General features: G+C 40.9%; 1 protein-coding gene across 2 annotated transcripts in view; it reads right to left on the reverse strand.

Annotated features, from left to right (window-relative positions):
• TEX2 (testis expressed 2) overlaps nucleotides 1-16088 on the reverse strand; it is a 46108-nt gene that overhangs the window by 6485 nt on the left and 23535 nt on the right. For both annotated transcript variants that reach the window (XM_074555107.1, XM_074555106.1), the window contains exons 3-8: nucleotides 13079-13279; nucleotides 11132-11459; nucleotides 9745-9992; nucleotides 8301-8450; nucleotides 6837-6936; nucleotides 3133-3265 (exon numbers count right to left, since the gene is read on the reverse strand). In XM_074555107.1, coding sequence (XP_074411208.1) covers nucleotides 3133-3265; nucleotides 6837-6936; nucleotides 8301-8450; nucleotides 9745-9992; nucleotides 11132-11459; nucleotides 13079-13279 — 1160 coding nt within the window. The remainder of the gene's footprint in view (nucleotides 1-3132; nucleotides 3266-6836; nucleotides 6937-8300; nucleotides 8451-9744; nucleotides 9993-11131; nucleotides 11460-13078; nucleotides 13280-16088) is intronic.

Genomic DNA, 16088 nt, shown 5'->3' on the forward strand with positions numbered 1-16088 from the left:
CAAATCTTTTAAACGGATTTAAACGAGAGAAGGATACAGTGGATACACTTCAGAATTAACAGATCTTTACTGAATGCAAGAGCCTGAAACAGTTACACAACACAGCCTTCAAAAGCATATGGCTCGAGCCCTAGGGACTAGACCCAGCAATATAATACTCTACAGCATGTTCAGAATACTCTTTATAGCTGTGCCTTCTTTCTTTGTGTGTGTGTGTGTTCTTGGAAATGTATTTGAAGCATTAATCACCTCAGACAGGCATGGACTGAGGCCACTGCCTGTTATTCTGTACACAGAACAAACTGGTGGTTGCTGCATGAAGTCCTAATGTAAAGGGACAGATTGCAGCTCACAGCGCACAAGACTCCTTCCCCACTGGAGCAATAATCCCAGGACCTGTCCACACTGCAGTGTTTCCTACCCAGGCTGTGGAATCACAACTGCAAACCTCTTCCTCTCCAGAGCAGCATTTTGTACCTGCAGAGGAGGGAAGGAGCAAAGCAAAGTGAGCCACCTCCCTGGGGACGTGGGGGTGCTGGGTGCTCCCGTCACTGGCCCAAATAGCAGGGCTGGAGCTGCTCCTCACACAAATTCACCTTCTCAGGTCAGATTCAAACTGCTCATTCTCCACCAGGACATGACCTCACTTCTCTTTCCTGTGCACTTTAGCATCCAGCTCAAATGCTCAGGGCATCCTCATGTCTTTCAAAGGTGTCACCCTCTTACAAGGTGTTTTATTTCCTAGTTGAAGGGTTCCTCTGAAGTGCCTCAAGCACCAAGTGGCTCAGACCACAGGATTTCCTCGCATTAAACAAAGCAACAATAAATAAGCTTGAGTGAGATTTCAGGGGAGCTCTGTATACAATGGACCATTTATATGACACAAACATTGGCAGAAAAAAATCACTTTGGAGCTACTGTATTGTTCCTGTAAAGATTGTGCAATATTTTATGAATTGCCATTTGTCAGTTTGTTTTTATGTGGTTCAACAAAGCCAAAAGGACTGATGGGTTAAGAAGGTGCAGTAACTTTGGGTTAATCTGCCTGCTTTTGCTCAACTCCTGTTTAGCAGCATCTGTAATGTATTACTTTTATAAAACTGGCAATTAAATAGTTTCTTATTCTTTCTGAGAGCAGCATTTTCCTGAGAGGGCATGCAAGACAGCATTACCAGACTGTCTCAGCACACTTCACTTCTGTTTCAAACAGCCAGTGCAACAGTGACCCATTTGTCCTCCTTTGCAGTGACAACAGCCACAGACAGTTGCACCCCAGAGCTGTGCCCCCTCCTCCCTCTGCATGAGTAGGTGCCTTTCTCACACCACTTTGTGGTCACTGCTTCTCAAGAGATGGTTTGTTCTGAGCTCATAAGGGCCAGAAATGAGCTCAGCAACCAGCACACATCACTTACTGACAACGTGACCCTGGATGCAAACACATGCAGAGTAATTTGATTTGTCACAGCAAATGTCAACTGATAATTTAAAAAGCCAGTAGAATTAAAATTAACTAACGCATTGGAGGGCAGAGATGAGAATCAAACTGTTCTATCTTTTTCAGCCCTTAATTTATTTAATATTCATTTTAAGGAAAAATAGGGAAAAAAAAACAAGCAACAAAATGACCTTTATCCAAACTAGAATACATTAGATTGTTCTTTATGTAAAACTGCTACCTGGCCCTGAGCTTTGAAACACCCCAGCCCTGTGCAGGGAGCAATGCAGTCAATGCTGATACCTTCAAGTAACTGGTTGCTTGGCTACAGGCACTTAAATCTGCCTTGCTGGGCGCCTATAGCTCAGCCAGCAGCAACCTGATTTTTAAATATGAATCAGAGTGCTCACTAATTATTTCTGAGGCTGTTCCTGCACTGAACAGATATGAAAATACACACAGAAAATCCTGAAGGGGTGGGGAAGAAAAGCAAGCATTTGATTTGTATAGACATTTTCTCCTCTATCCCCTATTTTCTTGGGCAGGCAGGATTAAACAGATTTTGAAAAATTCCTACCTACCAGTTATAGTGATGTAAATTGAGAAATATTTATTTCAAGCAGTGACAATGAGAATCTAGGTCGGTTTAAAATCCTCTGAATTTCTACCACTGTATGAGATCATTCAGCCATTAGCTTTTCTCACATTTATTTTCCTGTCATGCTTGCACTGAAATATAGTGCTGCTGTAAGTATTACTTAAAGCTATCTCAGAATAAATGGCCAGAGCTATGACATAAGCATACAAAGCATCTAGTATCTTAATTGTGAAAGACCATGCCATTTTGTTCATTGCTAAACAAATGGCCAGGTTTAGAGACAATTTTCTTGATTTGTAGGCAGTGGTTGTACATTAAATCAGAGACCACCTACTGTTCAGGGCCTGCAGATTTAGGTACAAAGAGAATATAGCACCAAAAAAAAAAAAAAATTGGATATCAGAGCTGGGAGTGGATCCATCCAGGGATGGATATTTGATAGGTGCCACTCACTAGGTTAATAAAAATGGACAATGGATGACATTCAAACATGGCCAAATTGAGAGGGAAAACACAAATACAAAGGAGGTGAGTTACTGTATGGTGTCTGCTCATTAATTCATCTACACAAGGCATTTCACTTAGGCACAGCAGGCAAACAGAAGGTGGCTATGAGGAAAAATCGAGACTAAAGCAGGGATGTGATTACTCCCACAATGCAATAAAGCTTTTGAAAAGGTTTTTACACAACAATTAGAGCCTGTTTATCTTGCACATTGTTTACTACTCCATGGTTTCCAGCTGCAGCTGCACCATGCTGCAGTACCCTGTTACACCTGTCTATCTCTATTTCTGCACGTGTTTATCTCCACTATTTTGAGTTTTATCTGACTAAACCCTAAATCAAGCATAAGACAAAACTAAATTTTAGTCACAGGACATTCTAAAACCCAACTGAAATATATATATAAAATAATTATACCACAGAAGCCTTTTTTAAAATTTATTATCAATAGCATGACCAAACAATAAAGTTGCACAGAAAAGCCACATTCCACACCAACTTGTATGAAACATCCCCAGAACTCCTTTCAATCTGCTGCAGATACACAAGGAAAATGCCAGATTTTCACAATGAAAGCACCTTTGCCATCCTTACCCTTCCCGGCCGATCTCGCCAACCTTCAACGCCTCCCCGAGCGGCTCCTTCCCAAGTTTGGTCAAGTTCATCTTGGTCTCCAGGGTCATTAGAAAAGATCCATTGTAGGACATTTCCAAATCAACCCAAAGTCCTAAAATAAACAACAGAAAAGATGTCACTTGAAGAGCAATCACAAAGCAACCTTTCTGATCACATTAAGCTCATGGAACAAAGCCAGATATAAACCCAAGCCACACTGAAATAGAGTGGTGAGTATAGCTAATGGTCTAAAAAAAATACTGTGATTTACACACACCTAAACTGCCTAAGAGATGCGAAATGAGATAAAGGAAATAGAATACCATCAGGGATTCACTTCAAAACCATTTACAGCATTGCTCCAAGCCAAGCAGCAATGGGGACGCTCCTCTGCGTCACTGACGCTGCCCAAGTGAAGCACAACTTGAAATCCCAGAGCACCATTGGCTTCTCTCTCTGCTGCCCCTTGTTTTGCCAGTGGTTTATTGAAGATCTGTGACAAGGCTCCCTCAGTAACTGAGCTACAGGCACTATTTTATGATTCAGTGCAAACAGGGTCATTACTTACACAATTCTAGACGTGCAATATTAAGTTAAATCCTATTGTCTGTGCAATATTTCTTTTTACAATCTCCAAAAGAATTGTCTTGGGAATACCTTAACATTAGCTCAAGCCTTTTAAGTGACACCCTGCATCAAAGCAGCAGAAGGTCAGAAAACAGATGCCAATAAACACAGATTATACTTCTTCCTTTTCCAGATATTGCAGCTGCACAAAACATTCCCTCAACCAGTACCTGGCACATCAACCACTGACCCACTCCACTTTTATTTACTTATTTGGAAGCAATTAATGGTGAATAAAACTGAAACCAGGACAAATGGTAACTACCCTTTGTGTTTTATTGTTCTAGAAAAGTCACACTTTATCGGTTCAAGAACTATTGTTTTCTTTTCTGCAGAAACATATCCTTATCACACTCCCACCCACATGTGGTAACAGAAACACAGGCAGCTCCCACAGACCTGCTCCCTGGCACCCTGGGAGGTTGCATGCTGGAAGCAGGATTAAGGCAGGATTGGTGCTTTACTAACCCAAATAACTCTTTTCCATCACATTTTTTCTAACACTGTTCTAAAAACCCATCACAGGAACTCAAACACAAGCTTATAAAGGGTTTTTTCTCTTTACAGTAGGAAGGTATCAGTAAGATCATAAAAACCATGAAAACAGTTTAACAGACTTTTTGGACAATCAATGAGTCAGCACAACTCAACCATCAATACAGTTTTAACAGTAGATTAAATTAAACAAAGGATGCCACTACTAGGAGGGAAAATTCCTTCTGACCAGAAAATGTTCATACCCTTTTTCCAGAGGGAAAAAGGGAGGGAGAGGGAGGGAAGAACTGGGCAGATGGTACAATTTATTCTGTTTTCTGGTTCCCTAGCCTTGACAGAATTACAGTAAAAGCCACACATATGCTGTCACCCAAGCAGGACTGCATTAACAGAAACAAGACTTTTTTTTCAACATTGTCTGTTAACAAATTTAGCTCATTAAAGAAGGCATATAACAAAAAATGTACTCTCTTTGTAATCAAGCACTGGTAAAAAGAAGTATTGATGAAACAAGGCACATTAAAATTAGTAACTGCACTTTGAATCCTCACAAAGGGCTACCCCCAATGACTGCCTCAAACACTTACTAAAACACCCCAAAACTTAGTAGCATTCATTTTGGATACTGCCCTGAAACTATAGAGCTTTTTCCCCCACATTTCCCCCACAAATAAACCAAGCCATTTACCCATAGGCCAACTTACCAAGAAATACATTTATTCTTATGAACACAAGCATTTCCAATTATCATCCCCTTGTTTATGTCCTTTTAAGTATAATAAGAGAACAAGTTATTCCAGTAATTATTCATTGCAAGCTCTTTAAAAACCGAAGAGCTCACACCTATGTTCACATGTTCACATTCAACAGCATGGAAGAAGTTAAAAGGATTAGAAATCCTGCCATAAATGTTTGCTTGTCACAGTTGAACTGAACAAGAAACTAAAGGAACTAATTGATCTCACTGCTGTTTCAGCAATTAATTGAAGCCAAGTGTTCAGCTCCTAAATCCCATCTTGTGACTTAGAACTACAGTCCTTGGTTACAACTGAATATGAGAACAGAGAAAAGAATTCAAAAAATGTTTAAATCAAGGCAAAGGAAAACACAATGACAAAACCTGATGAAAAAGAAACTATGAAACCACTCCAACAAGCCACACATATGTAAAGATTTTTTAAAGTTTTCCTTTCTTCTGTAACCCCAAATAAAACTTCTCCCAATGGTGCAACCACTTAATGGGGAACACTGGAGGATTTCCCAAGTACTGGGGAGAACCTGCTGTCCCACGCAGGAAGCATAAGATGCTTTAGTTCCCCAAATACTGACTGCACTCCAGCTTATTCCACCTATTCAACTCTTATTTCTCGTAAAAAAGACAGATTTTGTTCCTCATGACAACCAAACAGTTTGCTCTTTTCAAACATGCTTTGTTTATAAAGCTCAGTGGAAAATAATCTTTGGAAAAGTTGAGAGCAAAGTACCCAGTGTTTTATAGATAAAGCTTTTCCCCAAGGGGTTGCAAGGCTCACGCTGATAAAGGCACACAACAGCATTTGGATACAATAGGCAGCATTAACTAATGTATGGCCAAGAAGACTTTAATATTTCCCCAAAGTCGGCTTTGCTCAGATTTATGAGGGAAAGGTCAGCACTTACTGTCCTCATGCTTTTAGTCAGTGATTTGAGTGGCACCCAGTTTTAGTATTAAAGTTTCTCAATCTCCTCCTAAAGTCCATGCATCTGGTATTCTTGCAAAGGTCAGGTGACCCCACACCAGGCCCTCCAAGGAAACATTTGCCACATTTAGGCCAATTAGAAATTTCTCCATGTTGAGTGGGGAAACTCTGATACAATTTAAAATTTAAAACTGCTCTGATTACATCTTAGATGGCATCGAGCTCTCCTCAACATGTAGAATAAATGTTTTTGAAGTTAAAAAGCATTATTCCAAGTTTTTACTTTTTGCAAGACTACTTCAGTGATATAAGCACCCTCAAATATGTGACCATATGCAAGCCAGAAGGAATAGAAAACAAACAGTTCTAGTTCATACAGCAGCAGTATAAAAGTCATCCAGCTTTGAAAAAAGCTGTATTTAAGATTAAGAACATAAAAAGATCCTGTATTTTGAAGCTTATTTTCAAAACATCATTATTCTTGTTTTCCAAGTGGTTACAATTACATTTTCTGAATCTCTATTTTCAGAACAGGGCAGCTTCTCTTGGAGACACCAACCTGTTTTCTGCTATGGTACAGAATCAGATCTGTCCCAAGGAGATGTGCTTTGCCCTCTGCAGTGCCTCACAGTATCAGATAAGTGTCTGCATCTCTGTTGCACGCAAATTTTAATTTAGTTCAGTAAATATTCCCTATGGAAGGACAAGATCACAGTTCCATATTTACAGAATTACATTTACACCAAGCCTGAGATAAAGACCCCAGAGTATCTCAGAATAAGCTCTTATTACATGTACCTAAAACATGCACAAGATAAACAGATCAACATTCTGTTCTCAGATACAAAGGCAATACCAGCACCTGTTATTTTTGTATTTTACCTCTGTGATCAATAGAAGGTTTGAAGGCTTGAAGGATCTTGGGCACTGCTATCCCCATGTCAAGCTCAGTCAGAGTCAGCTCATTCATGAAGTAGGGCAGCTAAAAGGACAGAATATTAAAAAATCAAATACATGTTATGGAACTGGACATCAGTCTCCTGAGAGAAGAAAGCTCATTAAACTTAAGGAATGGACAGAGCTGAAGTGTCACCACTGAAAGAACACAAATATAATTACACAAAATTCTTACTATTCTAGAATTTCACAGTTGCCAGTTTCAAAGAACTTTTAGGGACAGATTGGGCATCTGAATTTGTTTTTTAAATTATGCTGAAGTTTAGATGCTGACCTTAAACTATCAGCACACTTTTTAGTCAAACTATATAAAAAGCTCAAGAATGAAGTGTAAATCCTATTTCACTGTGAATAAAAATCAAAGATTTTTTTGGATCTTAACTTCAGTAATATATTTTATCACTGATGTTTTATCAATGTCTCAGCTTCTTTTATCTTTGGCAAATTCTTTCACAGAACATTACCTTTTAAATCTGTATCATAATTTTAGTAAAATAGAGGCACAGAAATCATGATTCAGGTATCTTATTCTTCTAATTGACAGAAAACATAACTCCTGTGAATAGACATTGCTTAACACATCAAAAAATACACCCAGTCCTCACTGCCAGTCCTTGCACGTACAAAGTTCCCAGTGAGATGTCTGGGTACCCTGCTGCCTCAATTGTGGAAGCAGACAGGGCAGATTTAGGCTGCTGGTGATTTCCCCCAGCAAAGGCAGCACTACCTCACAGCTGGGGCTGGCAGAGAAATGTCTGAGCTTTTGTAAGCAAGACAACAACTTCCTTTGCCTTGAGGAACAGGCAAGCTCCTCCCCAGACACCAGGAGCTGAGGGCTGTGGGGAACTGCTGCTGTTCAGAGGGTTACACAAGGCAAGGGCAAGACTGAGAAGTCACTCAAAAGCATCACTGCCACTTCCCCCTTGAGATGGTGCAGCTGATGGAAGCTGTGTCCTGTCACCCCACAGAGCTTTTTCCATAACTACTGCTCCCACTGACCTCCTGCAAGTAGTTTATGTCTGAAGTTAAAAGGAACACACTACAGATGTGGCTCCATTATGTCCTCCACCTTAAAAGCAATCTATTATTTCCCAAAGCAGATTTCCTCATTTATATGCAGTTCTATCCATCTCTAATGTAAATACAATAATACTTTAATTTTTACATAAAAATTTGACAGATACAAATAGCTAATCCAGCTGTAGCTCATTTTAAACAGAAGCAGCAAAGTTAACATGCATCAGAAACTGAACAGCCATTCTGTAGCACATTTATTGTCTTTTACATGTAAGTGTGAAGTAAGTCTTTCTTGTACTATTTTAAAACTCAAAGTCTATGTGTTTCACTTCCTTCAAAGGAATGTATAATGCAAGTCTCCAGATCAGGTACCTTTATTTTGCTAAGTTTCATTTGGATCTTCTTTGACACCAGATCAGACCAATACTTCTCTCCTAAAAAATCCCAAAATATTCTTCCAAGCAGAGCGTTCACCCAGGCCTCCTGTTCTTCTTCTTCAGCTTCCACATTGGCATCTGGCAACTGAAAACATAGAGCAGGTTATTCAGCTCTATAAATTCTATACAATAAGGAAAGAAAAGGCCTGATTTATATGGGAAGTTCAGTGTTAAGAGCCTGGGTCAACCCAGAACACCAAAAGCTCAGCACAGGGAGCAGCTTTACAAATGCATCAGCTGGGCTGCCACGAGCCTGTCATCATCCTGACATGCAGCAGAGGGAATGAGACCACACAGATACAGACTGACCTCTGGCAATGAAATGAGAAAGTTGTGTGTAATTTAACCTCTGGCAGAAAAAGCAGATAATCCCAGTGTTTGCAGTAAGAGACACTCTCTCTTGCCAGTCAGATCTGGAAGAACAGGTACTCTACTCTTTCAATGTTATCAAAACATTGAAAAGCAAGACCCAACCTTACATCCTTAAGTCCAATTCAGAAACACCACAAATAGATGATAAACACAGAACAGGGAATCACACTCCTCCTTCCAGTGCTTGCATAAAGGATTCAGGGAACTATATTGTCCCCTCTGCTGCATTAAAAGTTTGTTTACAGTGCAAGAGAATTCTGTCTTGGTTTCCTTGAGAACCATCTCAAAACACCTGGAAATATCATACATTCAGATGCTGCTTCACTGACTACACACACAAAAGCCAAGGCAGCTGAAATAATTTTTGGGTGTGTACACACATTACCACAGAAAAACAGGAAGTTTCCATGAGGGAAACACAACATATTAATTGCCTGCAGTGACAGAAGAATTCACCACCTGCCATTTTCCAGGCAGAACTCCTGAAGCTAGCAGAAAGGCAGCACTTTCTAAGACAGGCAGGTAGATGCTGCAGTTCTGAACATCATCTCTTGGCAGGCACAGCTCGCAGGGGCTGCAGCTGGGCTGTGCCAGGGCGAGGAGCCTCTGCTGTGACGCAGCTTCCCTGCCAGCACTGCTCAGCTATTTATAGACTGGCTCTGACACGTGCCAGCTCCAGCAGCAAATCCATCACAGCTTCAGGAGTGCTTGGGGGCCAGAATATGTTTTTCTGGGGGAACACAAGATGTGTTTATTCATACATTACACCATGGCCTCCTACTCCCTTTTCTGGTTGTATGAAAGTGGAAACAAAGGTGCACGATATGAATTACCACTATTTTAAATAAAAAGTGGTCATGCTTAACATTAAAGATATGTTTATTATGAGTGTTGTACTTAGTGTTAAGGTTGTGTTTACTGAGAGTGACTCAAATGCAGTCCAGGAGATCAAAGGATTAGTAAGAGCTACAGAAGCTGCCCACTGTTCCTTTGGAGCACAATATTACCTTTTTCACAGCTGTAGGGCTGCTGTCTGCACTGACGACTGGACTACCTGAAGGGCTTTTCTTTTCTTGTGGAATACACTTTGCCATATAAATATTGTAGTCCAGAAGCATTTTCTGCCTCATGCTGCCAGCCAGGTCCTTGTGCTTTGGCAGGAATGTGATTTCTTCTGCGCTCCCCTTGCTGCTGCTCCGGCTGTGTGTGAGAACTCCAGACTGACTGTCAGCTCTGCTGTGTGCTGGCAGCACCCCTAAATACAAAGGAATAATACCTGTTCAACAGAGAACAACCTGACAGCCAAATCCCACAGTGTATCATCAACATTTAAAGGAACATGTTTATTCCACAGATATTTCTCCTGAAAAAAAGACCAGCATGGTGCTTTCTTATTTTAAAGGCTAAAAGTAAATTCTACTGCTGTGTGTTTAGGTGGTCCTAAACCCAAATTAGTCAGTATTTGCTATGACTCAGCACCCAGCAGGGTGTGGGACTGGAGGAGTCAGCTGATCAAGAGCATATTTAAATATGGACACTCACATATGTATAACACATGGCAAAATTCCCAACAGCTCTGCTGGAGAATGCCTAAAATAACAGTCAGGTGATTGAAATGCACCTATGACTAAAGGGTTTTTTTTTACTAATCTAATTATAGACTGTTACAATTAGAAGGACTGTGAAAAGCATGTAACTATTGGAATTTTAATTAGCTATTAATTTTGCATTTGCATTTCAAGAAGTTATGTCTCAGAAACAATACTGTTAACTAATTTTTAAAAAGCTTCTCAGAGAATAAAGGCAGGAAAGCATGAGTCATTCAGGTTTAAAATCGTATCAGAGGATGGCTTTAAATTGATATTCCAAACAATTGATCAATACTATAGACTAACGTTTGTTGGTTCAGATATATATATACATATTCATATATATATATTCATGCAGGACTTTCCATTTAAACAGAGAAATGTGTTTTCTTGTGCCACTAACCCATGAGAAAGCTCTATCCTTTACAGGAGACTAGAGTGGAAGGAAGGATGGAGGAAGAAAAAGGTAATGAGAGAACTGAGTCTAATACTGCAAATATTGATATCAGTTCCAACATACAGAAAGAGACTGAACAATTCCTCCTTAGAAATATGACAGGAGTTACTACAATCACTGAAAAACAGTGTATTTATATAAAATAGTCTAAAAACAGTAAAAATATTTGAAAGCACAGAGCCAATAGGGAAAAAGGTGGGGCTGAGGTGGCAATGAGAGGCCAAGGTAAGGAGAAGAGTATCTTTGGTATTGTATTTTTTGCTTGTAAAGATCACTGTGGCACCACCAAAACATAACCTTGGTTTGTTTCTTTTAACAGACCTCTACAAGAATACAGAATCTGAGTACCTGGCTTGCTCCCACTGGGTGGCTTCTTTACTTCAGACTTGAGCTTTGATGCGAGAAGGAACCTTCTGAACCACTCCTCCTTCTCCCTCCCTGTCCTTCCAAAGAGGTAAAGCACTTGATCCTTTTGGCAAGTGGACTTCACTCCATCCTGAGGCTTCTTGGACTCCTCACTGTTCAAGTCCCCTTTCTCAGCAGGCTTCTCCTCTGCAGTCTCCTTCTCAGTCTGGGCCTTGGCCATGAAGTCCTCCTGTTTGGCCAGTTCAATGCAAATTGGGTATTTCTTATTCCAAATGCGTTTCCGTGCCAGGCTCTTGGGAACCAGGGAAATCTGAAGGATACATGAAAGGGTTAAATGAGTTTATTTTTCACTCGTATCCTCTGTGTTTCTATACTCAAGAAAAGAACACAGGAATGCAAGAGATCAAGATCTCACACTGGATCTGCCAGTTTAACTGACTCACAATTGCTGGATGTCCAGCTCACTGCCATCACTAAGTCTTTGGTGAGCCAAGCCTTGGAATTAAAACAAAGGCCATTTAAGCAGATTATGCCATGTGGATTAGCAACTGTTTTCATTTAGATGATCTTATTCTCAAGGATTTGCAGATAAAATAGAAAACCAAAGAACTTATTTCTGGGACCATGGGGAGATAAACAGATAACAAGATAAAATAATCAGAGTCCAAACTGAGTTTTGAACACAACTTTTCATGCCCACCTTATGAAATTGAGCTTTTGAAGTTGGTGACAGCCACATCAAATACATAAAGAGTCAAGCCATAAGACTGATTTGCAGATAATTATATTCTAAACTCAGTATATTTATATAAAATTAAGACAATGCAAGTGATTTAGAGGAGTGGTTTTTAAAAAAGAGTTACAAAATCTTACATGGTGGTCTGTATTCAGCAGTGTTCTCCAAAACCTGTGGGCAAGTACCTTGAAGAATAGGCATCCTTTTTTTGTTAGTCAGGGCACTTGGCCCTTCTGTAATCAATTGGGGCTGGGTGGAGGGAAGTACTGGAAATTTTCTAAGATACCACAGGGAACCACCATCAGTCAAGTGCTCCCACATGACAGCTTTGCTTGTCTTCATGATGGGAAAACAAATCTGCAAAAGGCAGGAATCTAATTTTTTCTTTATCTTTTTCAGTGTCTTCCTTTAATGGAAGGCAGAGCTGCCAGCACACTCCTTTCCCACAGACTCAGAGCGAAGGAGGGAGGTTTTCCTCACTGCTGCCTTGGTCCCTCTCACTTCCAGTCAAGTGAAGGGTGGCTGCCTCCTACATCTGTACTGCCAAGGCCCTCGACTGCTGCAGCACATTAAAAAAATCCATTCCCTTAATAATTAGGTATTGATGTATTATTTAAAACAATGCCAATGGAATCAACTTCACATGGCAACTCTTGACATATTTGAGAGAGGCAAACAACGTGTAGGAAAACTGTCCTAGCATTACTGTTAATGCACTCTTCCAACTGCAAAAACCCCATCTCCTTCCCTGGACTGGGGGTACCTTTCACATTCCAGACACCTCTCACTGTCCTCCTTCCTTCACATATGATGGACATTCCCTCCCTCTCTGAGTGAAATACAAATGTTGTCTCAGCTGCCTTGGGGTAGAGACAACCACCAAAGATGAGGCATTTGGTGTAACCTTCAGAACAGCCATCTCATGCACTGGGAATGAGTCTCAGAGCCCCCATGAGTTAACTGCTCTCAACTGCCACAGGAAAATCATGCCTTTCCCTTATTGTGTAAATATGTACTTTCCTCCAAATCCTCCTCAATCTTCCTCCCCAGCACAATCTTTTGTAAGTTAATCACGACAACAGTTTTGTTTAAATAATGACAGAAAGTGAAAATAGACAAGTAAAAAAACAAAATTCAGAGTTAAAAAGAATTTGCTAAGTATTCTTTGTTAAAATCAGATATAAGATACTCACCTTGCTGTCTGTTAGTTCATAAATTTTTTGACTGATATATGTGACTTCAGGCTTTGGCTCATTGTACACAGCTCTTCTAGAAATATTTTTATTGGGTTTGGAAAGTCGTAGGGTGCTGCCTTCGAGTCGCACGTAGACAGAGTGAGTCAACGTAGCATGGTACGTTTCTGGATCGTAATTATAAATTTCATTCATCCATCCCTAGAGAAGAAGACACAGGCTTTTGAGCTGCTGGAAAACCAAGCACAGCACGTACCTAAAAACTTTAAATTATTATCCAAGCTTTTGCCAAAGTTATTTCACTTAGTGGACAAACAGAATGAGGCAATAAATGCCCTAAATGAGGTAGCACCAAACCAACAGAGCAGGAGGGGAGGATGAGATCTCAAGCACACCGGGTGTTTTTTCTGACTCAGTCACTTTGTTTATGTAGCACAGGGTGCTCTCACCTCCTCCCCAGGAGCCAGGGTGGGATCTGCAGATGCAGGATGCCAGGAAGTGTAGGGGGATACAATATAAGAAATTAAAGGTAGTATAGAAAGTCATTGTACCCCTAAGGAGTTGCAGCTGAGCCATTTATTAGATCTAAGGAGCAGGCCTGACTTTAACAGGCCACAGCTATAGCTAATAAGAAGAGTGTTATAAAGGAGTGGCTTGGTTGGTGAAAGGGAACTGGAGTCAGTTGGCTGCTGTGAGAAGAAGGAAGAGTCAGTGCCTGGAGGAGCTGCCTATGAGAAACATCAAGGAGGTACAAAACTCCAGCAACAGGGAACCCTTGCAATGTAATGACAATAGAACCTTTGCAATATAACAACAACAAGGAAGAGGCACGGGGCAGGAGCCCCTCTGCTCCCAGCAAGCTCAGACACTTGGATCACCCAGAGCCCAGAGCCTGTGTGCCCACAGACAGCCCGGACATTGTAATCGCCACAATTAAGGACTCACTGCAAGACCACAATGGAGTTTGCTTTCATGCACCATCACTGTGTGAGATCATTTAGCGGGTTGTGTAACTGCTCAGCTACAACACAGGAGTCATACATGGATTAAATTCAGTTCATTTCTGTGCTGTAAAAGAAACACAAAACCAGCCAGTCCTGCCCTGCTGTAACAAGCCTCAAAGTGCTGACTCTGACCATGGGGCTGATGTTGCTTTGCTTCTCCAGTATCTGGTTACAGAAGTAGAGATGATAAATGGGGTAGAAGGTAGGCAGAATACTCATTCAAGGAGAAGTCTTCCTTCTCTTAACCTGCCATGCAACATTCTTTGATCATTGTTTTTATCTGCACATCAGAACCTTGAATTCAGTGTACTCAACATTCATCAATGTCAACAGAAAGTGAAGGGGAGCAGAAAGTCAAATGGCAACTTTACACACACCTGGGTGATTTCAGAGGAGGGAAGTGGGGAGAGCTGAATGAGCACCCAGTACTTCTCAAAACAAAAAGTCATAACTACCTTATGCAAAACATCTCAAAAATTACTGCAAGATTTCAACTTATTAAAGAAGTTTCCACCCACACACAGAAATGTAAAATTTACTTTTATGCTAATTTTCTTCGGTTTCAGTGCCACATAATTTCCCACAGTAGACAGCATACACTTTCTTAGGTGCCATAGTAACAGTGATATCTGTTTTGCTTACTCCAACATCTCGCTCCATTTCCACTACAAACCCTGAAAAAACTAGATAAATTAGCATTTCTTTTATGTTCAGGAAAGATTAAGTCATTCATCTTTGCTCAGCTCCAAAGCAGATTATGTCTTTTATTAATAGAAATGTCTATACCAGGACATACTCTTTGAAGAAGCTTTATGGTTGTTTTTTTTCTTACACTGGGTTATGCACAACTCCCCTATAGGAAATCCAATGCACAAGGAAGAGTTTTCTATAAAAGCCATCAAACTGCACAGCAGGGATGACGTAGGTTTGAGGCACAGCCCATCTCCTTCCTAGAAATTATTCAGCCAAGACATCTTTGAGCAGACAGCAATTAATTTTCAGCCAGGAACTCCAGCTGGACTTAGTGAAGCACAAGAACATCACATGAGGGGCCCAAAGCCACCGTGTGCAGGAACTGGAGTATCCATATGGCCACAGATCTCTGGAGCAACTCCCACCTGCCCCCATCACATCTCCAAGCTATTTCTAGCTCAGACAAAGTCTGGAGCCTGCAGCCAGGCAAATGCACAGATGGGAATTTGCTGCCTCAGAAGTTTCCTGTCTTCTCCTGGAAGGCTGTTCAGCCAACACCTCCCCAGCTGGCACAGAGCAAAGGGCTGCTTGGAGAGTTGGGCATTATAGGAGGCTCAGTCACATGAGCCCTTTCTCTGAGTCTAATAAGATTTCTATTTTCAGTAGAAAGGCTGGAAACTTATGGGTACATGTGGTACCCAGGAAGGAAGGTCACTCTGCACCTGACATTCCTTTAACGGCCTGCTGGAGATGGAACTGTGATGAAAACAAGCAGTGATTTACCCATCCAAATCTTGACTTCCCTGTGCCAAAGTCAGTCAAAATCCCTCCTGCTTTTCTGATCCCTACCATGTGCCCAGGCCTTCCAGTTCCAACCAACTGATTGGCTGTACAGCCTGCCAAACACACAATCCTCACACCCTGCTCACCCATAACCCAACAGAGCTGCAGACACAGCACAGCCACCAGGTTACCAGCAACTGGAGAACCAAGCTCAGGTTTAATTATTTGGGGTTTTATTTTCAGACAACAGTCAGGATGAAAGAGACAGAACACTACTACAATCCCTCCTTGCACACAAAATTTTAGTTTTCTAATTTCTAAGGATGAAGTTTCTTCTTCGCACTCGATTTTCATGTTATTTGGTTACAGAGATACACTGCATGGCCAACAGTAAAATGTTAATGCTTCACTAAATGGTGATTCTTCGCTCTATTAATGAATCTGAAAATCTGTGGCAGCTGCAGGAATTTTATCTAACAGTGTTAAAGGAGGTGACAACACCACCTGCCTTCTCACTTCAGTGATCTTCA

The sequence above is a fragment of the Zonotrichia albicollis genome, chromosome 19, assembly GCF_047830755.1.
Source record: "Zonotrichia albicollis isolate bZonAlb1 chromosome 19, bZonAlb1.hap1, whole genome shotgun sequence".
NCBI lineage: Eukaryota > Metazoa > Chordata > Aves > Passeriformes > Passerellidae > Zonotrichia > Zonotrichia albicollis.